The sequence below is a fragment of the Coenobita brevimanus genome, chromosome 1 (assembly GCF_032717465.1).
Source record: "Coenobita brevimanus isolate Jiangsu-jjx chromosome 1, ASM3271746v2, whole genome shotgun sequence".
Taxonomy (NCBI): Eukaryota; Metazoa; Arthropoda; class Malacostraca; order Decapoda; family Coenobitidae; genus Coenobita; species Coenobita brevimanus.
In genome coordinates, this window is record NC_136954.1 from 2,746,740 (window position 1) to 2,772,977 (window position 26,238).

A 26,238-nucleotide genomic window follows, 5' to 3' on the forward strand; every position below is an offset into this window, starting at 1 on the left:
GCTTGGTGGAGTAAGTCATCATTTTATGGAGTTTTTTTTTTCCTCCCTTGGTAATTATAACAATTTGTCATGCTGTTCATCTTTTTATTTCATGACTGAATGTGGTAGCAAAGTCAAATAGAAGTTCATAAACGTCTGTGTTTGCCGTTTGATTTAGAGGCCACTTATTTCTCTATAATTATATCCTTTTTGGTTGATTAGTTGTCTTTATGGCGAATTAAAGGAAGATGAGAAAGGAATATGTATTATCTTGAGGCGTCACTAGAGGGTTAGACGACTGTATCGCAACGGCAACTATAGGCCAGCTGCAAGGCCCTCTCAAATCCTTCCAAAACATGTACAGTGAGGTACTAACACTGTATCATAAGATCGTGATAGTTTTGGAGGTGAGAAAAAAATAATTGTGCGACATAAGAGCGGAATGTTTTATCCTCAAGCACAGACGTAGGCTGCACTGAGCACCTAAAACAGCAACCAGAAATGTTAAGAAACTGACAGAGGTACGACACTATCAGACTTAGTTACCCAAATTAACACTTCCAACCTTTAGTAGTGAAAGAACTGAATGGTTGTCATTTTAAATGTTTTCCTCAAGCGTTCACAATGCAGTAATGACAGTATTAAAGCTTCGTTACATGAAGGGCCAGTTAGGAGAGGAAGCATTACAGTTAGTTGAAGGTTTCGAGTTGTTGGCCAGTAACTCTTCAGGAGGGACTAAAATTACTTTGACATACCTCTTGGGACACGAACAGAGAGAAAAAAAAGTCATCTCTGTAGCAGATGCATGCGACTGAAAATGGCGCAGACGATCTTTATAAGTTTTAGGCTGCGATGGAGTGCCATATCCGTTTTTTAGCAGTCTTAAATTTAACCGTTGAGGACAGCATGATCATTATTCTGAGGAAAGGTTAAGCAGCGTTGGGTCTGGTTAGTACTTGGATGGGTGACCGCCTGGGAACATCAGATGCTGTTGGCATCCCTACGTGTCAAGTGGGGTTGGTGGGGGATTAGTGCCCCTCCCTGTAAAACAGTTAACTCTAAGCCCTTGGCCACCCCGTTTGGGATACATGGCGTCTGGCAATGATGATGAAATTTAACCGTTGAGGACAGCATGATCATTATTCTGAGGAAAGGTTGTCAAAGGAGATTGGATAGAGAGCCATAGTCTGTAGATTTTGAAGTGCTTTATTCCTTAATTTATTCTTCACATTTGACCTCAGTATCCTCTTATGTTAGTGATGCAGATTAGTGACTATTGCTCTAGTGGATACTCTTTCCGTAATAAAACAGTAAAAATAACATAAGCATGCAAGGTGTAATATGGAGAACAAATTAAAGAAGTGCTACGAAGCCTTCTATGACACCTAGAATATGGTTTTGTCCTGTCGTTTGTCTTGGATCAGTTTAAGGAGGAATTAACAAGTGAAGTCAACGATTTGCAGTTAAATGAGCCATATATCAAAGGACTGGAGAGGGAAGGAAAGGCACACACCTAAGGACTGGAGAGGGAAGTAAGAGCACACGCCTAAGGACCGGAAGGTGAAGTAAGGGCACACACCAAAGGACTGGAGAGGGAAGTAAAAGAACGTCGTATCGTCGTATTGTATGTAAAGGCTCCAGCATATTTGCATGCGTCAGCCTTGGTCACCTAATGGCGGCTCTTCACGCTGCACGATCTGTGGCAGCCTCCCTGTTCATCCCTTATCCCTGAGGTCCCACCTTATGACGCTCACATTTCTCACTTTCCGCACCCAACTGTCGTCCTTCGTCCTCTTCACATGCCCAGACCATATCAATCTACCCCTCCTTATCAGAACACCAAGACATTCCAGTCTCATCCTTCCTATCTACAGTACTCTTCAGTAGTAAAGCAAGCTCGCCCAGGCCTCGCATTCAAGGATGAACTACACGCCCATCTGATCGTTGTCATTTCTGTACGTGTGAGCCTACAGATATACTCTTCCTTTCCAGCCCAGGTCTCACTACCATACAGCATTACACTCATCACACATGCTGCATACAAAAATCCCGTAGCACGGAGGGAGAGCCCTCTGATGTCAGGAGAGGCAACAGCTCCCTGAACTTCCAATCACTCCTCACCCTAGCCACAGAGCTAGCTCCAGCCCCACCTCCAGCTCATAACATGTCTCCCAAATAACAAAACTCTTCCACATGCTCAAGAGACACCATCAAGATCAATCCTTTCACGCCTGACAATCTCTGCAGTCTCCCCCCAACACACCGCACACATGAAATTAGCATTATCTCACAATCTTCCTCGGATAACACTACATCTCTTATGCACCCACTTATCTCAAATACTCACATGATCGATTTACTTCCCACACCTTTCTGGCAAACTGCACATGGCCACTGTCCCTCTGCTTTAAAAGTACCGCTACCAGCCGTAGATGTCATTATTTGTTTTATCCTCATTTACTGTCAAACCCTTGTGCCCCATTCTGTCTCTCCATTTCCTAAACCTTTCCTCCACTTCCCTCAAGGAGGTATCACACGGTACCTCGTATGAGGTTTGACGAGGAAACGAGATCAGATCGGCATAATATCGTGGAGAATGTCGACGTTATCCTCGGCATGCTTGGAATCCGATTGGACGGATTTCGTGCCCATCATACGAGGTACAAAACTGTGTGACCAACTAGACAGCTCAAGAGAATGTCGTATTATAGCACTGAACATCTAACCTATCTCAGAATACTTAATAATGTTTTTAAATACATATAATCATGAAATCCGTAAATAGAAAATAGTTCATGCATTGATGAAAACTGTGATAATGTCGATAAAATACTCATGTGTTTACGTTTGGGGACGGTCCACAGTGCTGCCAGACATGGGGAATTTTCCCTAGATTTGGGGAGTTCTTGGTTTTCATGGGGAAATGGGGAATTCAGGTCCGATTTGGGGGAATTTTTACTGTGAATTAGATTTCCTTCAAAATTTGGGGAATTTTCACTGAACCAAATATCTTTCTTTATAGCTACGTAATACTTCTTTAGAAACTTATCGTGTAGCATATGCCATAATTGGTTCATCTAAGGAAAGGAGATTTTAAAGGTAAAATGCTACACAATATCTATGGTATTTATTGTACTTTTTAATTACAACATCCTACATTCCTGGTGACAGTGCCCATTTGGCAGTTGTGTAGCTCGTAACTTGTCATTTCTGTTCTTAGTCGATCTGGACTAAACAGACACGCAGTATACGGGAATAAGACCAACAACAAGCGCACTCCACTGGTGGGACAAGGACAAAGGCGCACAGGGAGTTTACGGGTACACATTGCGACTCCAGTGCTTCTCTTCTAGGGCAATTTATCCCAAACTTGGGTAATCATCCCCCCCCCCCTTTAAGGAGTAAACAGTGTGAAAACAAAACAGAAATTCGCTGTCAACAAAAACATTGGTTGGATTACTGCATTCTCAGTGCTGTTTGAAAAAGGATTCTTGTTTCATATTTCCCAGTTGACATTCTTATTAGACGTATGAGATCAGAAACGTATGACAATGAACAGAGTGATTCAGGCTGAAATGTTTATAAAAGACAGTAGCTACTGTTTAAAGGCATGTTGTTGTAAAATGTCAGAATTAACTTAAGTGCTGAATGATGGTGTGTACCTAGTTGTGAGCAGGACAGAACAGAATGCCCTTCTCCTATAAATTTAAAATATATATGTTTATGTATGTTATAGGAAAATGGTAAAACTAAGTAGTACAATGAAGAGGTTTTTAGTTGCTAACACGGCGCTACGATTTTTGTGACTGATGATTATTTTGTTTATTTTTTGAAGCATTAAGTTCATATGGAGTAAACCAAAGACAGACTCATGTGATATTTTCGTTTTCCATTATTACAGTCCCCGAAATCCCCCCCCACACACACACACACACATTACTGTATATGAGTATAGATTGATCAGTGTGAGTTGCTCATAACTAGGACAAAAATTATACGTTCTTCACACAGTATTATGAACAGAAGGTGTGATGCATGAGGACTTTATACAATAGTACAGTGGCGTGCAATTACAGTGAATGCTTCTCTTTTCCAATATCATTCATGTATAAAAACGTTAATTACAGCTTTAACTCGTAACATAATATATTTATTACGAATGAAAGTAAAAAGTGGGAAATTTCTTTTCAATTTGGGGAACAGATCTGGGGAGATTTGAACCAGAGCATCTGGTGCACCACGTGAGGCGAGCACAACACAGCGGAGCAGTACTTCTGTGCAATACAATATCTTCAGCACCACACAGCTTCATCAGTGAATATATGATGGCTTTTGCTCCGATTTTCTGGACTAGGGCTGCTGAAATCGCCCTCACTGAAAAAAATTAGGCAGCTTCCTTGTTTTTGGAAGCAGAGATGATATGTCCCAGGAGAGAACGTTTAAGAGCCGCCTGCTGCACTAGATAGCAAAAGAGTTGTCCCAGGGGTTTCTGGAGCTGACAGGCCTTTCTGCCGGTAAATATATTTAATATTCATGAATAGACTTATGTTTTTATCACACACCACTCAGACTAGTTTGTTTGCACATACAGTAGTTCGTGGGAAATTCTTTTATACCACCAAGGCTTTCTCATGCAGCGATCGCATTCTCCAGTGACCTTCACTGGGTACAAACGAGACGGGTACAGGCAACAGTGTGAGAAGAAGCGTCATCGCCGACAATACGAGGAACGTGTGTGATAAGGTCTGTGCCTGGTCCACGGACCTTTACTCGGCAGACCTCATGCGAGGTACCGTGTGATACCCCCTTTACATTCTCCGCAATCAACACCAAGCCATCAGAATTCAACATCTCTTATGGGAGTCCATTTCTGAAGTCACATGAGAGAGCTTCAACCACCATGATAATAAGGGGTCAAGACTGACCCCTGATGCATCTCAGCATTCACAGAAAACTCATCACTCATATCTCCGTTCGCTGTCACCTGGGTGCCAGCACCTACATACATATCTATACCCACTGTAACCTGCCACTCCTCGATCCCAAGCATTTTCATATCTCCTTCACTACCTCCCTAGGGTCACTTTCAAAGGCCTTCTCCAAATGAACAACAACAAGAGACTATCCACATAGACCTGAGGCGAAACTATCCATCAGCTAATGCAACAGCTGGCATGTCTATATAGAACTCAAAAATTCAAGCTGAGTAACTTTGTATTTCATAACAAAGTGGCTGAAATGCCCCCTGACAGCCGAAAATAAAAATCGCATAATATTCATCCGATTCTTCAGCTGATGCAACAGCTGACATGTTAAATCAACTCAAAATTTCAAGCTGAACAACTTTGTATTCATCAGAAAATCACTCAGAGCCATCCAAGAGCAGATATTCGAACTTTCCTCGAAGGAGAGAGAGAGATAATAATCCCCAGGTGTACCACTTATATACCTGTTGGCTTTGCCGCAGATAAAACAAAGTACTACTCTTTTCTTTCCTATATATTTGTTTCCTGAATCTGTCGGACAATGAATATGGCATCAATGGCCCCTTTTCCTTGCATAAACCCAAACTGCATGTCGTCAGTATTCACTGTTTGAGTATTCATTACTTTCCTTAATCATACCTTTAGGACTCTTTCCATTTCCTTCATTATTTGGTTGAAAAGCGTTATGCCTTCCTAATTTCCTCTTTCCAGAGCATCACCCTTCCCCATGTACACATTTACAGTCACACTCTTCACGCAGTCATCTGGAACAGGACACACACATATAATCGTATTTATCATATCAGTAACTAAGCCCACTTCTATTTCCCCTGAAACCTTCAACATTTTAGCATTCAACCCAGACACACCTGCCACCTTCCCCAACAGTCTTCCAAGCCTCTGCACTTTTTCCCCAGTCCATAAACATCACTCCTACGATACTTACCTACCCACCATCAGACTGACCCGAAGATGTTCCCAGGAGGGTTCGAAATGCAGCCACTCAAACCACCATTCGGAGAGCATCTCATAAATAAACCTGAGAACTGCCGCGAATTAGTCCAACGCACTTCAAGCCTCTGGCAGAAACAGCAGCTGCGTTTAACCTCGTCTGCCTACAAGAAAATATCATATCTGGCTATACATACATATATACAGTACATACATTAAATTACATTACGTTACATTACAATTCATTACATTACCTTACCTTACCTTACCTTACATACATTACACGCACACACATACATACTCGTACATTACATTACATACATTCGTACCATACATATGTATAGTGTAATGTGTGTGTAAAAAGTGTTAAAAACAAAAATAACAAAAACTCCGGTAAGATATTGTGCTAGCTCAGATGCGATGGTCTTTTTCACTAGTTTTGCTAATTATCGATCATTTTATTCAGCATATAACCTTCCTAACTGGAGGGTTTGATACTGTCGTCATCTCCTTGATTAGTGGCTTCCCCTGAGTTGCGTTAAATGTTCCCTTCGGCAGCCAGAATAAAGAAAAATCAAGCTGAAGGAGTTAGTGTTGTAAATATTAATCCGAGGACTTTTTTTAAAAATCCCCTACTGGTCGGGGACTACAGGTTTGCGCGGTTCCGTCAACGTCCCTCAGTCCGTCCACAATTTCGTGTCCGCCTGTAACTTCCACATACATGGACGGATTTTGATATAATTTCACACAATTGTACCCCATACCATGACGGTGTGTCGCGCGTAACAACCAGCCATCTACTCCCAAGGTCAAGGTCACACTTGGGGCTCAAACAAGGTCGGGTGCTGTCGTATTTAACATTCATACCTCCATTCTTGTCTGCTCCGTAACTTCCACATGCATGGACAGATTTTGATATAACTTCACACAATACTTCCCCATACCATGACGGTGTGTCCCGTGCAACAACCAGCCATCTATCCCTAAGGTCAACATTTTCACATACTCATATCGTGTACACACTACTTATGTATTGTTGTCATACCCTCATTGTATACACAGGACGTATGTATGGTATTCATCCGGGAGGGGACTTTGTATGGCATGGCAGTACTTCATTCACTTGTTTTATTCTTGCTGCCACCAGAAACTCTTATTCATCATAGGACAGACGTGTAGTACTGAATACGTTAATGAAGGCTGTACTAGTATCTGGCCTTTGGTATTAGAAGTCTAATAAACTAAATAAAATCGCTTGAAGACAGCAATAAAAATAATAATAATAGTAATAATGGTGATAATGATGATGCTGATGATAATAATAATAATCTATCTATCTATCTATCTATTGCCAGACACCATAATCCCGTAAGGAGTGGCCATTCGACTCTGAGTTATTTGTTAGGGGCACTAACCCTCCACCAACCCACTTGTTGACACGTAGGGAGCACATATGGTTGGGTTATATGGTTACCACCCAGCGTTGTAAATGGTTTCTTGGCTTACAGGAAACCATTAGGCCTGTCACTCAATGTAAAGCCACCTGTAAAGGAAAGAAAAGCAATAAGAAGTGACAGGAAAGATGGGAGAAATAGGAAGAGAGGAGGGCAGGCACAGAAAAAGAATGATAAAGGCTAAGGAAGAAGTAGGCAGCACTACAACAAGTGAGTGGATGATAGTCGCCACCACCTACCACTAAATAATAATAATAAAGTAAACGTTACCGAATTGAATTGGTTAAACATATCCTTCCTGTTTCCAGCACCGCTCAATGCAACTGACGAGATAGACGAGGAGGCTCAGGAGAAGGAAGAGGAGGATGCGGTTACCAACAACATCGTAACTTCAGAAGGCTGTGAGTAGACCATTTGTACAGTAGATCAGTTACAGAGTCAATAATTCCTTTACATTATCATCTTGTTGATGTTTTCTCTCCCACCTAAACATAGTGTGAGGAAGGGTCCAGACAAGGAGGAGAAAGCATTAAAGGGGGGGACGTATCTACAGCATTCCCAGTGAAATGGGCCACCCACTCATTCACCCACTATTCAAGCCTCCGGAATCCTGGCTTCCTCTTATATATTATTGAGGTTATTTTCGTCTTGGATGCATTTCACATCAAGTGCAACGTAGTCAGTCCTTCAAACTGCCTGAGAATTGCGTAAAAACATAAAATGCATCACGTTTTATCTTATCCACGACCCTAATGCATAATTGTTTTGAATAAAGCCTTTTTTCCCACATGATATGAGTTGATAGTGATGACTAAAGGAAAATGTGTGTACTTATCCTGGCCAAGGTATTGCAACAACGTGAAAGTGGCACGTTCGATGCAGCATTAAGGTGAGGAGGCAGGCATTTTACTTCTGGCTGGGCATCCAAGAGTAACTACAGACACGGCGCGCGGCTCTGAGGTTGTCATCGTGCCCTAGCAACCTACCCGTCAACAGTGCGTCCGATTTCGTGTATAATATGATACGCATGTGATTCGGGTATAATTTGTTCGTGTATAATACTATCCGTGTATAATATATTCGTGTATAATAATATGATTCGTGTATGATACGAAATCGGACGCACTGTTTACAGGTAGGTTGCCAGGGTACGATAATGACAACCTCAGCGTCTTGTGCCACGGCTATAACGTCTAGGTCATTTTATTGTTACGCTTGGAAGGAATGCCGCTGTTTAAGGGTTAATGACATCATGCTTCAGAAACCTGTAGTATTCTAGTAGGTAAGGGTGTTCTGAATCTCTTATCATTATTTCGCAATCCAAGCATGTCCATCTGTCTATCTATCTGTTGCCCGACACCTTAATCCCATAAGGGGTACCCACAAACAAATTGCCCTCACCTTGCCCTGTCTCCTGCCATTTGGTTGCCCTCTCTCCAACAATCACTACACTCATCTCTCTCCATTCCATCCCTCCATCTCATCCTTGGTCCCCCTCTCCTCCTGTTTCCTCCAACTCACCCACATACACTTTTCTAGTCAGTCTCTCATTTTCCATCCTCTTCACAAGGCCAAGCGTGTAAAAGCATTATTGACCGGAACTGTACAGTACTATAGTCAAAACTTTCGTGAACATCAAGAAATTTTGATAATGTTTCATACAGGTGCCGAACACTTCACAACCATAGTAGAATGAACGTTTAAAAATAGCCTACGTTTGATAAAATGTGTGGATGTGTAGGGATGGCAGTACGCCCAAAATCAGTGGAACAAGGTCAAGGCAGTAAGAAGACACGTAACTACATCCCTACATTATGTGCATTGCATGGTTGGTTAACAGATATACCAGTGTTTTAACAGTTTCTGGGTACACTTATGCTACACTGTAATAGCATGTAAAGAAGTAAAAACCACCTTACTGAATCTAAAGAACGTTTAGTAATGAAAGGGTTAATGAAGACAGTATCTAACCTGTCTAATTCTAAAAGTCTTAAGTTAAATCATGGAGAAAACTGGCGATTTGTTCAGTGTAATTCCACCTTACTGTTTGTCTCTCTTCAGTACGATTGCCCCGTCTTGGTGCTGCTGGTATTGTTGGCACTGATAGTTTTAATGTTGACAAATGTTGGCAGCTGAATATATGTACAGGTGGAAGATGTTTAACACGTTCAGCTTGTTTACCTTTTTCTCCACCTACTTTCAGGTGATTAGTCATCTTGTGAATTGAAGGTGTTAATGAAGACAGTACTTAGCCCCTGTACTTTGAAATCTCTCTCTTAAGTTGAATGAAATCGTCAGAAGTTGAAGGAAGTAAAATAAAGTAAAATACAGCAAGGCGTATACATCACTGGACTGGAAGGTTTAACTCTTTCAGCCCGGGGGTGTCTTTTTCGTATTCTTGCTATTTCCTGGCGGTTTTGTTCAGCTTAAGACAGATATTTCGAATGGGTAGATTTGGAGCAATAATAAACCCCTTCGATACAATACACAGAATAAATATCGTTTAGTAGCAAAAGACCCTCATGCGGTGTGATGCGGTGAGGATCTGTCCCTTCTTCCCTTGGGGCTAAGATACGAATAAATGTGTGTGTTTGAATGAGTAAATTAGGAGTGTGTCGTCCTGTCTCGGCAACCTCCCTTTCTCTGGGGGAAGCAGCCTAGGCATAAAGAGAGAGAGATAGCAAGAGAAATAAATTGATGTCACCCGGATTCAAAGTGTTATACCCACCTTTTCTGTTTTTTCTCCTCAGTGCGTCAGCCTCACCTAAGTGCCGCCGGTACTGCTGGCATTACATTGGCACTGATCGCTGTGGTAATGGCACTGTTGGCAGCTGGATATGTCTACAGGAGGAAGACGCTCAAGCCGCAGAAAATCGATGGGGGATACTGTTTTGACAATGCTCTGTATACAGCTGGTGAGTGTGAACCTCTCTTGGTATAGCCCGTATGTTGTAATCTGACGGAGAAATTTTATCCCTTTTCAGCAGTTGATGGCCAGGTGTAGTCAGATTAGAGGGTCCATTTGACTATACTCTTTCTACCTTAACTTGGTCCAGGTGTCCGTGCTTTTCCAGCTTAATTCATGTAACTGAGTGGCAGAAAAAGTGCTCCGACATTTCATTGTGACTAGCATCATATTTTAGTATTAGTCTGTATAATAGCTCGGTATTTAAGATGGAGAGATGGCAATTTTGGGCCAAGCGAGGGTGAAAAGGGTGAAGTAACCAACTACTCATTCCTATAATCCACGCCAACCAACTTGTCCTTAGAGCATCCCTCTCCCAGCCACCATCCAGGACTCGGGGAAATAGCACTCTGAAATTAAGAACTCAACCCTAGCCATCCTAGCCTAGTAATTCTGGTCTAGCTCAGCCCAGCATAGCCAAGCCTAGCCATGTCTAGCCTTTTTTTTACGTAAGGAAGAAAGAACCAAAGGTCAGAAGCCCGAGAGATTGTTCCCTCAAAGAAAAAACAAAAACAAGCTAACAGAGACCAAAATTCGAGATCCGTTCATTTCGAGATGCCTGGACACTACTGCGTTTGAAAGACTGGGGGTCATAGGCAGTAGAAAATACAGACAGATGAAGTCAGTTTCAGGTAGATCTGTTGCATACATGAGTGACTGGAAGTAAAAGTTAACTCTTGCATTAGAGTTGGCCTGAAAAAGGATGAGAGCTTGTTAGTAGGTGGGTACTACATGGCCGCCGTAGTGGTGGACGGATGCAAGCAGACAGTTCAGAAGAGCAATGACCATTGAAGTAATGATAGAAGAAAGATAAAGATGCAACAGTGCGCACAGAAAAGGGACGGAGGTTGAAGGGAGCCAGTAAAAGGAGGAGAGTTAATGAAACGAAAAGCCATGTTCAGAAGAGCTGTATGTGGAGAGTCTTCTCACACATGAGAGTTGTACTTTACACTCGAGTGAATAAAACCCGTGTATGAAGTCAACAACTGTGCAGGGGTAAAAAAGGCATGGAGTCGGCTTAGCAGTCCTAATCTCTTGGAAGCAGATTTTATGAGAGGTAATATGATCTTTCCAAGATAAATCCCGACAGAAAGAAACCTCAGCTGTGATTAAAGATGGTGCAGGACTGAGCTGGATATTATTAAAAATTAGGGGATACTCCTGTGGAAGATTTCGAAGGGTTGAGAGATATAAGAACTGAGTTTTTGATGCATTGAAAACAACAAAATTACTATTACCCCAGTCAGAGATATGAACCAAGTCAGACATTAGGTGTGCCACAGCCTCATCCCTTGTCTGTTGAAGTAACTGCTGAGATGGACGCCCAGGAAGCGAATGGAAAGATGAAGGGTAGAGTCATTTGTTTATATGTGGATTGGGTTAAATGTACAGTTTAGAAGGTCGTTGATAAATAAAACGAAGAGAGTTGGTGATAGAAGAGGCCAGAACAACACCACTGTTGATTGCTCTAGAGGAAGAAAGGTGGCCGTCTACAACAGCGGCCATAGAACGACCAGAAAGGAAGCTAGAGATGAAGGCACAGATAGAAGGATGGAAACCATAAGAGAGTAGTTTGGAAATTAAAGATCTATGCCAGACTCCATCGGAAGCCTTTGAGATGTCAAGTGCAGTGGCAAAGCTTTCGCCAAACTCCCTAAAGGAGGATGACCAGGAGTCAGAAAGGTTCCTTGAGCTCCTTCAGTGATGAGGAAATATCAGATTACTGGACCCTCCATCTTGCCCTCTGTGACAATCAGCGTGGTAGAAACACAGAAATACCGACCGTTATTAACCAAATGCTGTCCCAAGGGCTGCATGCAAGCCTACTGGTTCATATTCTAAATCCTGCAGCGGAACTGTAGACACTGTGGATGTAAACAGTATGAGCTTCGACTACCGTTGACTTACTTCCGTCTAACGTGTCTGTCTGCAGGAGACAGTTTCGGTATACCAGTGTATGTAACGGGGCAGGGAGTCACCCAATTACATCAGTGCCACCTCTTGAAGGCGTCCTTCTCCAGCATCGTTTGCTTAGGTAAATGAGGTTAATAACAGCAATGAAGCCATGTACAGTAATACTATACACAACTTCTGTATCAGCCAAGATTGAGGTCAGTTTCCCGGATTACCGGGTCTTTTTATGTAGGTCTGTATCGTGGTGGAGCTGTGAGTACGTGGTGGCTCGCCAGGCCTACAGGACTGCACATTCTTGCTTCAGTCTACACATACACTGAAGCAGGAGTAATTTGAAAGAGCAGTTGCAGCTCACCCGTACTAAATACGGTCATCCCCGAGCCTCCGCGGAAGAAACACCCGCGCCCCCGCCTTATCCACGAATTGGTCCTGGGCAAAAAATGAAAGCAAGGATTTTTTTTTTTTTTTTTATGTGGCCGCGGACCGTAAGTTGCAGCAACGTTACACAAAGGAATTAGCCTGGCGGGGGAAAAATACTCAAATTACTAATTCATATTCAACATCCATCATTAAGATGTGACGGAAAATAATTTTGTATAAAATATGTTGTTTAAAGTGGAAATAGGGACCTACATGTCTATACCAATCTTTCACCACAGTCTTCGTTTGCTAGCAGGCAATGAGCTGACTTAGTTTACAATCTTTCGATGTGCCTGGCATGGTACAGCCATTCCATGCTCCATGTGTGTGCACATTTGGCAATAGAATGCATAGTTTATTTATGGTAATGCCAAAGAGGTTAGGGCTCAGTGACAGCACACATACCCCTACAACAACACTCATTTCCATCTGTGCATGTCATTCTCACATGTAATGAATAAACAAGTCCTTGAACAAACCCTAGGTGGCTGGTTTCTTGTTATCTAGCTGGTGTCTGGTTAGGTCAAAATAATTTACATGAGGAAACGGCTGATGAGTATCCGTTAATAGACGCCTAAAAACTGAGGAATGTCGGACCGTCGTGCCCGTTTGGGGAACAAATATTACTCTTTACATGGATCACCCACTCTCGAACATCACCCATTCTCGAGGAGTCTTATAACCTAATCCTCGCAAATGTTTGGGGCCGACTGTACATTTATCATCGTCCGTAGCGCTGCGCATATCGATTTGCCCAACCCTTGCTAGATGATCAGAAAGTAATGATGCCCAAGGCTGGAAGGAAAGATCACAGAGTGGGTAAAGGAACGAGAAATAGAGCCAGTATTATACAAGTGAGGTAGCAGCTGAGAGGAAGGTGGGCACCAGAGTAGTCAGGCGTGTAGAGGGTGGCTAATATATGGCAACTATGTGAAACAAACCATACTTAAAACAGAAAAAATTACAGCCCTTCAGGTGAACCACATAACAGCAAGCTAGAACTGCCAGGCCTCTTTAAACGTAGCCCAGAGATAACGAAAAGAATACAAGACAAGAACAAGAAAGGCACGTGAAACTCCTGACACATATACGATAACCTGGACAGCTTGCAGTGGAACGGGGTATTGAACAGAGCATATTAAAAAGGGGGCGAGGGGGAAGGGGAGGGAGCAGAAGCAAATACTGAGGGCTAATGGAGCCATGCATAAATGAGACGTGCATGAACGACCTCACATGAGTGGAGTGGTTCTGCCAAGCTGCTCACTCAGTTGTGGACACAGCAAGCAGACGGGTTAACAGTGGTCATGAATGAAGCTTGTCGTGTTTATGATGTAATTTCATCGTACTCAGTAAGCTATACACCCTCTCTTAAGCTCTGAGTGTGAAATAATCCTCAAGTCACCAGTCAGAATGTAGGCATAATATGTAATGACACAGTACTATATATAACTACAAACACTAGCATTACTGCTATTATGTTACAATTGCTATAGTTATGTAACTACAAACAGTTGCATTACTGCAAAAATATTATTGTTGCCACAATTATGTTACTACCGTACAAACACTAGCATTCCTGCAATTATATTACAGTTGCTACAGTTATGTAACTACAAACACAAGCATTCCTGCAGTTATGTTACAGTTGCTACAGTTATGTAACTACAAACACAAGCATTCCTGCAGTTATGTTACAGTTGCTACGGTTATGTAACTACAAACACTAGCATTATTGCACTTATGTTACAGTTGTTACAGTTATATAACTACAGACACTGGCATTACTGCAGTTATATTACAATTGCCACGGTTATGTAATTACAAACACTAGTATTACTGCAATTGTTACAATTGCTACAAGTGTGCAACTACAAACGCTAGCATTACTGCAATTATGTTACAATTGCTAGTTATGTAACTGCAATTTGTTACAACCACAATTATGTAAGAGTTGCATTAACAAGATGTAAGTACAATTTTATGGCAACCACAATTATGTAACAGTTGCATTAACAAGATGTAACCACAATTTTATTGCAGCCACAACTACAGTTGCATTAACAAGATGTAACTACAATTTCATTGCAACCACGATTATGTAACAGTTGCATTAACAAGATGTAACTTCAGTTTGCATTAACACATGTTACAGTATGTTAGTCACACGCATTAACAGTTGCATTTACACAGTGTAACTACAGTTGCATTAACACGATGTAACTGCAATTGTGATACAATATTCCTTCAATTACGTTACTCTTACAATATTATGTATTTCATTTAATTAGCATACAAGTTGATTGTAATGTGTATATAATATGCATGATATGTTATGACAATATTTACTGTCATTGGTACGACAGTTGGCGTGACAGAACAATATGTGGGCATAATATGTTTTGACACAAATCTGTATGTAACTACGGATTGTAACTGTATAGCTATAGGTAACAGTATGTAAAACAGGAAGCTACTGTATGTCTGAAGTTCTCCAGGAAGAGACAACTATACATCTTCTTGCCTAGACTAATCAAGAATGCCAAACACCTCTGATCATGTGCAGGAAGCATGACCCACACACACACACACACACACACACACACACACACACACACACACACACACACACACACAAAGAACAGCAACCAAGATGGTCCCCAGTCTGACAGACCTGTCATACAGAGAGAGGCTGGAAAAACTGGATTTGCCTTCGTTAGAGGAAAGGAGAAAGCGGGGAGACATGATTGCGGTGTTCAGGACCATGGTGGGAGTAGATAAAATTGACAAAGAAGATCTGTTTGTATGGGATAAGAGAGCAACAAGAGGACATGGAATGAAATTGAAAAAGTCAAGCTGCTTGAAGGATATCAAGAAATATAGCTTTCCTTACAGAAGTATAGACTTATGGAATAGCCTGGACAAAGAGATCGTCCAGTCTAAAAACTTAAACGAGTTTAAAGTTAAATTCGACTTATTGAGAAACAGCGACGGAAACCCACGAGCATAGTACATTCCGTGTATATCACAATTAGGTATATTAGGTAAATACTTAAATATTTGGAACGACTTAGACAAAGAGGTGGTGCATGAGAAAAACATTCATGTGTGTAAAGGTAGACTTGATAAATGTGGATATGGAGACAGGACAACACGAGCATTGCTCAATTCCTGTATACTACAAATAGGTAAATACACACACACACACACACACGATATCACGTGTAGGAAGGTTAGAGCACCCAAGAGCGATCCAGAGAGAGAGACGGCCAGGAAAGGAGAGAGATTCCCAGAGAGCCATATAGAGTAGCAGAGTGAGAGTAATGTAGGAGGACTGCAGCTAGCACAAACCGCTACTAACCATACACAGGTCATGCCAAGCTTTTACTTTTTATTCAAGCAACTGTCTCACAATAAACCCCATCGACCCCAATCTGCCTATTTCATCATCCCACTTAAAATACGAAGGGATAATGGAACAGAGAAGGTCTATAATGACATCTCCTACAATGCCTCACCATTACTCTCTCTCTTGGTGCCACTCCCATCAACGATACAGTCAGATAACCTCTGTCTAATCAAACCCCTCGGCTACGTCATTGACACTGGTGGCGAGCAGTAACAGCGAACCGACTGCAGTCAATCTAAGCTCATTGACATTGGTGGCGAGCACTAACAACGAACCGACTACAATTAAACCACGCCTTATGAGTTTAGACAATGATAAACTCCGCTCATGGATACCGGCAGCAGCGGTGAACAACGGTAAACAACGACAAACTACGTTCATCGAGATTGGCAGCAGCGGTGGACATCAGTAAGCTACAATAAACTACATTCATCAACTTCCCGTGAAGATGTCTCCAAATAAGGAAGTGAAGATGGAAAAATTACAAGCTTTTCTACATAACTGATAGCTGCTATACTGAGAGCTAGGATCCAGAAGTAAATATCTTGTTTGGTTCACTGCCAATAGATAAATTTATATTACCCATGACTTTAAATATTTATTAATCTCATTTACAACAGGATACTGTAAACAGTTATCAGGGTGAGATAAAGTCGTGGATATTGTTTTTGGTCCAGTTCCATTAAATGTACTTGTATTAGCCTGAATGTAAATATATACTCGTAAGTACAGCATAATCTTTTGTTACAGATGACAGCAGAACATGTGAAGTCATGGAAGAACTGGTGTTAAACTTCTACCGCAACGATCCTGTCGACTCTGAACTTTAGTGCTGTATTTTTCTAGTGTGGGATTTGTTGCCCCTCTCACTGTATAGTTGGTTGTGTGATATTATTTATGCAGATATAAACATGGAACTTATTGTATTACTGTACTATAGTGTTGTGCCTGTTGCCCCTCTCATGCATATTTGGTTGTGTGATACTATTTATTTAAGCAGATATATACTTGGAACTTTAGTATTGCTATTGTGTGTGACTTGTTGCCTCTCCCAGGGTTGTATTCCTAGTTGCAGCTTTATACCTCGTCTTCCTTAGCAGTTTATCTTGCATATTACAACCTAGCATTGACCTGGATGTTGTCACTTTAATACTGACATAACTTGCATCATAAACATACAAGAAGAAACTGTGGTGTTGTGTAAAATAAATCGCAAAGGAAGAGGTGTCACAAAATCTCCCGTGCCACTTGGAATACAACCCTCTCTGTGTCTCTAGTTGCGTGTGGTTAAGTATTGCAAATATTACACATACATATCATCGCCTTACCATTTATTATTGCCATAAGAACACAGGCATTTATGTAAACTCTTATGTCATAGTTTCTACCCATACACTAATTAATGATTGTCACGGGGTTTTTATAATATCACGGTAATTTTAAAATAAATGGTTAAGTATTATTTAATTTGATAATAATATTAATATTGAAGAGCAGAGACAATGATTGTCTTGCTACATCAAGCAACGATTACTTTACGCTGACTTGCTAAGATTCTCAAGAACGAGAATTTATAAACTTTCTCAACAGTACACAGCAGAGACTAATTACTCACAATTGCTGAATTACTGTACTGTTAGCCTCTGGAGAAAGTTACATCACCCCTGACAATAAATAACTAATACTAATAATAATAACATCAGGTTCTTGCTGATGCATTAACTCCTGGCACAACGGATTTTAAGTTAATACAACAAGACTGGTCTAAGTACCAGTTATGAATAGTAAACGTTTATGCAAGCTAGGAGCTGTATGGAAAATAAGCTTAATTATGGAGAAATGAAACAAGATTTACTCTACATTAAGCTCAAGAAATAGAACTGTTAAATTTATTAATTACAAAAATAAATTCAACATTACATTTCAAATCAATTAAATGAGACGCACCTTCACTCACACAGAAGCTAAATACTTACGCCTAGGAAAAACACCTTAACTAAGCTCTTAAAACTACAAAATACACAAAAAGAAATACCAGTCGATGAATACTGTGTATCACCACTAAGGTGGGAGGACTGGATTAACTGTCTAGTGGAGCTTGGGGTGCTAGCTGACCTCTCCACTTCTGAGCACAGAACCTTTCTCCGCCACAGCAAACACAAGACTGAATTCAAATAATGCATAAGCAGGACGCACAGGCCACCGGAAGAAGGCGTGGCTAACGGTTGAATGAGCAGAGGCAAACGATAAAGAAATAATTGTATCGCTCAGTAGCGCACTTAGTGACGTGCATTAAATCGGTCACTTTTTGAAAACGGTGACGAATTATTTGAAAAGTATACCCCGGAATGGAGAGAGAAACGGTTAACTGAGCGATACACAGTGAGTTTTCCACTAATAGTTCGTGGCTTCTCACAAAAAGGAAATGTCGCGAATTGATTCGTGACATTACGCCCCATGAAAATTAAATCTTTCTTCCTTCAGAAGAATGATTTCAATATACATACATATAAATCCTAACTCAGTCACACAAGATTCACACTGTGGTGTGTGTGCTATCCTGCTACAGGAGAAAGTCGCAGTCGTCAGTGAGCGAAAAAACCTCGTATTTACGTTAATAGAAGCAAGCTTGAGGGAAAAACTCCGTGACGACGGTGAAAATCCTGTACTCAGGTCAAACTGAGCGAAAATTCGCTACATTTACACTGACAACTAATTGTTGTGTAGCGTGGTGTATGTAATACACGGTGTAGGTGTGACAGTTGTAGTGTAACTGTACCTACGTGTAAAATGACATAGTAAATATTATGGCGACGACGGAGGCAGAGGAGAAGAGGCGGCAGGCGTGGCAGACGATCAGCTGGTCCGCACAGCAAAACTGCTACACCCATTGCTGAACCTGCAAAACCAATTGAGGTGGAGCATCAAAAGTGTCAATGAGACAAAATTCTTATTAAGTTACAATTACTCTCTCTGCCTAGCAGTCAGTGCTACGACGTACATTCGAGGTCGCCATTAATTATAGCACACAATTATGTTTCGACAAGTTGAGAATCCCTGTGCAAACTCGGGTCTTCCATAGCCTCGAACCGCACACGGGTCCTCAACCTGTGCCTCAACCTACAGTACTTATATTAATATCGGAGAGCTGAGAAACCTTGCAAACTTGGGTCTTCCATAGCCTCAAGTCGCCACTGCGGAGTTCTCTCTCGAACTTCCCCCTTAACCTACAGTACTTCTATTAGTACCGGGAAGCTGAGAATCCTTATGCAAACTTGGGTCTTCCATAGCCTCAAGTCGCCACTGCGGAGTTCTCTCTCGAACTTCCCCCTTAACCTACAGTACTTCTATTAGTACCGGGAAGCTGAGAATCCTTATGCAAACTTGGGTCTTCCATAGCCTCAAGTCGCCACTCAACTTCCCCCTTAACTTACGGTACATATATTAGTACCGGGAAGCTGAGAATCCTTATGCAAACTTGGGTCTTCCATAGCCTCAAGTCGCCTCTCAACTTCCCCCTTAACTTAAGGTACATAATATGCATGTACAGGCCCTGGACATACTGTGTCCTGTGGGGCCAATGGGCGAGATGTCAGGTCTGCACCCACTTCACCACTACCCTGTCTCTCAACTGACTCAGAGATTACAGGTGTGGTTATAAATGGCACAGGAAGGGCATGTCCCTGATTAGTGGTGATACTTTGGCACACACTGCAAGAACGGACAAAACTATCTATGTCCCGTCCCATCCCTGGCCAGAAAAAGTCAGCTCGGATACGGCCCTGGGTCTTCCTTTTCCCCATGTGACCTCCTGAGGCTGAACAATGACCCCATTGTAACACTGCTGGGCGGTACTTGGCGGGAACGACAAACTGCAGTCGAACCTCGCCCTCGGGTGTTCGTGACTCACGGTAGAGCCGTCCTTGTTTACGAAGGAACTTGGCTCGACCTCCCCGTGAATACTTTATCACTCGACCCTTTTGTTTGTTCCACACGGCAGCAAGTGTCGGGTCAGAATGTTGTTCTTGTACAACAAGTTGACTACACATCAGATCTTGCGGCGATTCAATGATCACTGGGGTGACACAGTCTGGAGCCTCAGTCATGGCTCGTGTTACCACAGCAGCCGAAGTCTGAGTGGCGCCATCATCGGAGCAACTATCCTTGGCTCCTTGAATATTGCCTACTATCAAGTCAAATAGAGGCTCTGGCATGACAACTGCAAGTGTCATACCAGTATAAAATGGAGATGCCACCTGGATACATGCCTCAGGGAACAATCTCACTGATCCATCAATAAGGCTTGCATGGATCTGTCGACCTGTATACTGCTCAGGCCGAACTAGACTCTGCTTGACAGAGCAACCTGAGGAACCATTGTCTCTCAGGACCTTCACAGGAATGCCTCCCACAAACCCTGGCTGAACAAGGAAGGTACTGTCACCTGTGGGAGGGCCTGTGGAGGAAGCAGCTAGCCACTCATGAGGCTGCTGAATTGATGTGGCAAACATTGTGCCTTGAGGGTTATATACTTGAGATGGAACATTGGCCATCTGTGGAGGGGGGTTCACTGTCACTGTGGGACTAGTGAACTGTGGGGAAGTACCCACACTGGTAGGGACGTGACCACCGTGCTGCTGCTGAGGAATGAAGGCTGCATTTGCTTCCTGCCTCTTTTGAGCTGGTGGTGAAAAAGTTTGTCCCGACGGTCGGTTGCGTGGCTGATACTGCTGCTGGTTGGGGTGCTTGTTGTACCGCTTCCACTCAGATTTCTGAGTGTTTTGCCCCTGGTCCTTCTGTGGTTTGCTTGGACCGTGACCATTACTCTGAGAACGGCCTTGGTGCTGGGATTCAGTCTGAGACGGCTTCCCAGACTTATCAGGTTTTCTGTTCCAGGTGTTTTGCTTACGAGCTTGATACCCGTATGCAGTAAAGAATGCGTCAGCCTTCTCTGCCATTTGGCTGGCATCTTTCACCTGGCAGATCTTAAGCTGTGCTATGAGCTCAGCAGGCCACGACCTCTCTAGCTGTGTACGCAGCATAAGGTCAATTATCCCCTCACGCGTGGAAGGAGTTTCATCTTTCTCCATCCACTCATTTAAATAAGCTGTGAGACGATCAAGGAACTGAACAGCTGTCTCCTTGTCTTGGAGACGAGCTCGCATGAACTGAACTTTGGCGTCGTCTACTGTGAGACCATACGCCTTAATGAGTGCAGCTTTCATCATCTCATATGTGAGATTGTCTCCACGAATTCTGTGGAGAATATCGAGGGCAGGGCCCTCAAATAAACTAAGAAATTGGATCCGCTTAGCTGCCTCATCCAGTTGATATAAGTCTGCCATGTCCTCAAAACGAGCTATGTACGGCTCGATTCGCTCGCTTTCCTTGTATGAAGGAAGCTTGATGCGTGGGGTCGCCAGGACATGTGCAGGGGGAACGCTCGTGGAGCTTTGACCAACTGCACCAGACGTGTCTGAAGCCAAGGAATCTCGCTTGAGCTTCATCATTTCAAGTTCATGTTTTTCTCGTGCCTCACGTTCGGCACGTTCATGTTCTCGTTCTTTGTCTCGTTGTTCACGCTCGTATTCGCGCTGTTCTCGCTCGTGTTCGCGCTGTTCTCGCTCGTATTCGCGCTGTTGTCGCTCTTTTTCTAACTCGAGCTCGCGTTGTTTCTGCTCGTATTCGCTCTTTCTAACGCTGCTCTTGTTCATATGCACGCTCTCTTTCACGTTGTTCGCGCTGTTCTCGCTCGTATTCGCGCTGAATCTTACGCTCTTCACGGGCATCATTCTCGCGCTGCTGCTCCTGATTATGCCGTGAGAGTATATACTCTTTAATTTCGGTTGGGTCCGAAAGACCCATATCTTTGGCTTCCTGTAAAAATACAGTAGTAGCCATGGCGCTAATTTATTAAGCAAAACCGAAATTGAGTACTGACTGCTTAGCGACGAATACTAATAAACACAAGTAAAGAGTACAGACACAAGCTAGTGGTGACCAGTCTTATCCAGTTAACTGGCAAAGAATAAATAAAAAATGTAAATGACTGGGAAGACTCAATAATAAACACAATGGGTACGGCGACTTCCCAGGAGCGAATAAAATCGTCTGGCGTTACCAAGAATAAACTAGAGTTAAGTACTCTATGGATTGATAAAGCAAAATTCACTTGCTAAATTAAGGGTAAACACCAGTAAGCTTGTGCCTATAAACTTTAATGATAAATACCTAAATATGAATGAGTGAGCACTATCTCGTGAATAGCTTTAGAGCTAGGAGTTAATATCCTGGAATGAGGTCGCCAATTGTCACGGGGTTTTTATAATATCACGGTAATTTTAAAATAAATGGTTAAGTATTATTTAATTTGATAATAATATTAATATTGAAGAGCAGAGACAATGATTGTCTTGCTACATCAAGCAACGATTACTTTACGCTGACTTGCTAAGATTCTCAAGAACGAGAATTTATAAACTTTCTCAACAGTACACAGCAGAGACTAATTACTCACAATTGCTGAATTACTGTACTGTTAGCCTCTGGAGAAAGTTACATCACCCCTGACAATAAATAACTAATACTAATAATAATAACATCAGGTTCTTGCTGATGCATTAACTCCTGGCACAACGGATTTTAAGTTAATACAACAAGACTGGTCTAAGTACCAGTTATGAATAGTAAACGTTTATGCAAGCTAGGAGCTGTATGGAAAATAAGCTTAATTATGGAGAAATGAAACAAGATTTACTCTACATTAAGCTCAAGAAATAGAACTGTTAAATTTATTAATTACAAAAATAAATTCAACATTACATTTCAAATCAATTAAATGAGACGCACTCGCTCACTCACACAGAAGCTAAATACTTACGCCTAGGAAAAACACCTTAACTAAGCTCTTAAAACTACAAAATACACAAAAGAAATACCAGTCGATGAATACTGTGTATCACCACTAAGGTGGGAGGACTGGATTAACTGTCTAGTGGAGCTTGGGGTGCTAGCTGACCTCTCCACTTCTGAGCACAGAACCTTTCTCCGCCACAGCAAACACAAGACTGAATTCAAATAATGCATAAGCAGGACGCACAGGCCACCGGAAGAAGGCGTGGCTAACGGTTGAATGAGCAGAGGCAAACGATAAAGAAATAATTGTATCGCTCAGTAGCGCACTTAGTGACGTGCATTAAATCGGTCACTTTTTGAAAACGGTGACGAATTATTTGAAAAGTATACCCCGGAATGGAGAGAGAAACGGTTAACTGAGCGATACACAGTGAGTTTTCCACTAATAGTTCGTGGCTTCTCACAAAAAGGAAATGTCGCGAATTGATTCGTGACAATGATATCCCTGGTCTCTGTGTTACTGGTTGTGTTGTAGGATTAAGTATTTGTGCGGATATTATATGCTGTGTACATGTAACGGCTAAAGAGTCACACTGCCGTGAACATTAGTGAAGATAGAGAAGCCCACATTGGCAGGCGAGATGATGTATATTCAGAAAGCTCTGGTAACTGCAGTCGCCCTCTTCATTGAAACTGCAGACCAAGACTGGTACACTAGTCGCCCGAACTGTTTAGAAATACACCTTTTCTTCTGCCAGTGGGGGTTTCTCAATCCTGTATACACACAAACTCCACATTATTTGTTAATGTCAAAGAACATATGTAAACTCATAAGTCATGATTTTTACTCATCTTCTAATCCTAACCCTCGCTGGAGGAAAGCCAGGATTTCACAATAATTAAACACCTGTTGTCCGGTGTTATCCCGGTCACTAAAATTCTCTCTCTATAGTCAGACGCCTTAATCCTGTAACGGGTGGCCTTAAACAAAGTGCCTCAACCTCGCCCTGTTTTCTGCCATTGGACTGCTCTCCCTGCAACTCGCACCCTCGTTTCTTATATATCTCTCCGCTTCGTCTATCCATTTCATTTTTGTTCTCTCCGTCCTTCCCCATCTTCCCCCATCACCTCACTCACATATACTTTCCTAGTCCTTTTCTCATTCTCCGTCTTCTCCACATGGCCAAACTATATGAAAGATATTTCTCTTGACACTTTCAGTCACATCCACATCAATACCACTGCGCTCCTTTACTTCCTTATGTATCTGTCTGTCTCTCCAAAATCTTCACATAATTCCACATACTCCTCGCATATAACTCATTTCCACTGCTATCCCTCTTGATTTGTGGGCTAACAACGGGGTTCAAGCTTCTTTTACGTACGTTTTTGGGGATCACAGTACTGCCGTGCATCGAATTTTTGATCTCCATGCTCATTTCCTAATTCTATATCTCTGCTTTCACTGAACCAGCAACCTTTCCTCCCTGCTGTACCTGACGCCTTAATCTCGGAGGGGGAAACCACAAACAAATCACCCCTCTGTTACCATATCATCTCGCGCCAAGCTGCCCTACCTCAGATTGCACCACCTTCACGCTCCACCTCTCTCGACACACTTCGCGTCAGTCTCCCATTCTGACAAATATTTGATCCAGCAGAACCTTTATTTCTTTGCAAATAACCCTTCTCATTTAACTGACCCAGATAATGTTCCTGTTTATAATTACTGCAAAAACTTAAGTGTCGATCAGAAAAGGGTGTCAGTAAATTAGAAGCGTTGTTGTCGGTGTTGGTGTTGTTACCCTCGGTTCGTCAAGATGTGAACCCAGTGGACTGCAAGAAACTGGTCGCCTCAGATGGGTGCTCTCGGAGATCATTTATTGAGGTTACCTTGAAGGCATGTCTGTGTTTTGAATGTGAAGTGTATGAGTTGCCTGTGTTGTGGTGTAGGAGACTGCATTACAGTGTACAGTAGACATAGTGAACTGTGTGTGAGCTGTTACTGATGTTGCAAGCGTATTGTGGTGTGGGGTCTGAATTACACAGGGCATAGTGGATTGTTTGTAAGTTATATAGAGTACTGTGTTGTGGTTGTGAGAGTCAGTGGTGTAAGAGGCGAGTGTGGTATGGTGTGGAGCCTGCAGCGAAGTGTTAGCATAGTAGATTGTTTGTGAGGGAATTTCCTGTTGTCTTTTGTGTTAGTGAGGTGCTTGAAGCGAGTGTTGCAGTGAGGTGAGCTGCACTTCATTGTGGCCTGACTGGACTGTTTCAGAGTTATATTTTTTGTAAGTACTGAAGCAAGGAAATATTACACTGGACTAGTAACAACTGTAATAAGCGAGGGACACTATTTCATCAGGCTGAAGAGGATACAATCTGAAGTCTGGCTGTCAACACAAGTAACAGTTTGTGGCGACACTACGCAACCTACAACAGTTTCAAACCACCACCAACAGGTCTGCATTTAGTGGGCAGCCCTAGCTATGACTTCCCTCCAGCCAGCAATAGAATTAAAGGCGTAAATGGAAACAGTTCCTGGCGATTTGAAACTTGTGGTTGCATACTTAAGCATTAAACCGTAAAGTGAAATGCAATGTCCCAATTTTTCTTAGATAATTTCTGAAGCGAGTAAGTAAAGCATGTGCAGCCTTCCTATATCGTTGCTGGCTGTGTTCTAAATGTGGGATGCGGGCTGATCATACGTAATAACCACAGGCATTCCAAAATAAAGGATTAAGAAATAGGGGTTTGTATTCCACTTTGTGATTGAGCATTTAAAGGACATGACTCTTGTATTCACGCAGATTTGGGGCGTATTTTAGGTGGTACAGTAGGGTTAATAACATGTCCTCCTTAGCGGCATAATTTAGACTATTTTCCCATAATATGCTCATGTATACCTTTTGTCTCAACGTTGATTTGAGATGTAATAGAAAAAATCACTAAGGAGGAGGTGTTACGAAATCTCCAGAGTAAGAATGTGACCCTTTGCTCTTCTGTGTGACCCCCTGCCTATGACTTCCTCCAGCCAGGGGCGGGATTAACGAATGAGCAGAACTATGACTTACTGGTATGTGTGTCCAGCCGGGACTCAGTATTTGCTCAAATTAAGGTCTGAAAATCAAATGTAGGGAGAGAAGAAATGGACAGACCTCCCTTAAGTGTTTTTGCAATGACTTCAAGAAAAAAAAAAATGAGTTCAGAACATGCTAACAATGCTTTGTAGGGTTAAACAATTACTGTCCTGTACAAGCGTTTCTTAATTACTGTAAAAAAAATAAGGTGTAAAATGTACCTTTATACATA

The 26,238-nt window shown here is 42.2% G+C and overlaps 1 protein-coding gene and 1 long non-coding RNA gene across 2 annotated transcripts in view; both read left to right on the top strand.

Moving 5' to 3' along the window:
* The window catches only part of LOC145411924 (macrophage mannose receptor 1-like), a 43,954-nt gene extending 36,176 nt beyond the window's left edge, over positions 1-7,778 (top strand). Inside the window, exon 18 of the mRNA XM_080281913.1 lies at positions 7,678-7,778. Coding sequence (XP_080138039.1) covers positions 7,678-7,778 — 101 coding nt within the window. The remainder of the gene's footprint in view (positions 1-7,677) is intronic.
* Positions 7,779-10,125: 2,347 nt separating this feature from the next.
* LOC145403496 (uncharacterized) lies at positions 10,126-17,190 on the top strand. Its single transcript, XR_013898039.1, has 2 exons — positions 10,126-10,284; positions 16,825-17,190. It is a non-coding gene; the product is annotated as an uncharacterized LOC145403496 (long non-coding RNA).
* Positions 17,191-26,238: the final 9,048 nt, after the last annotated feature.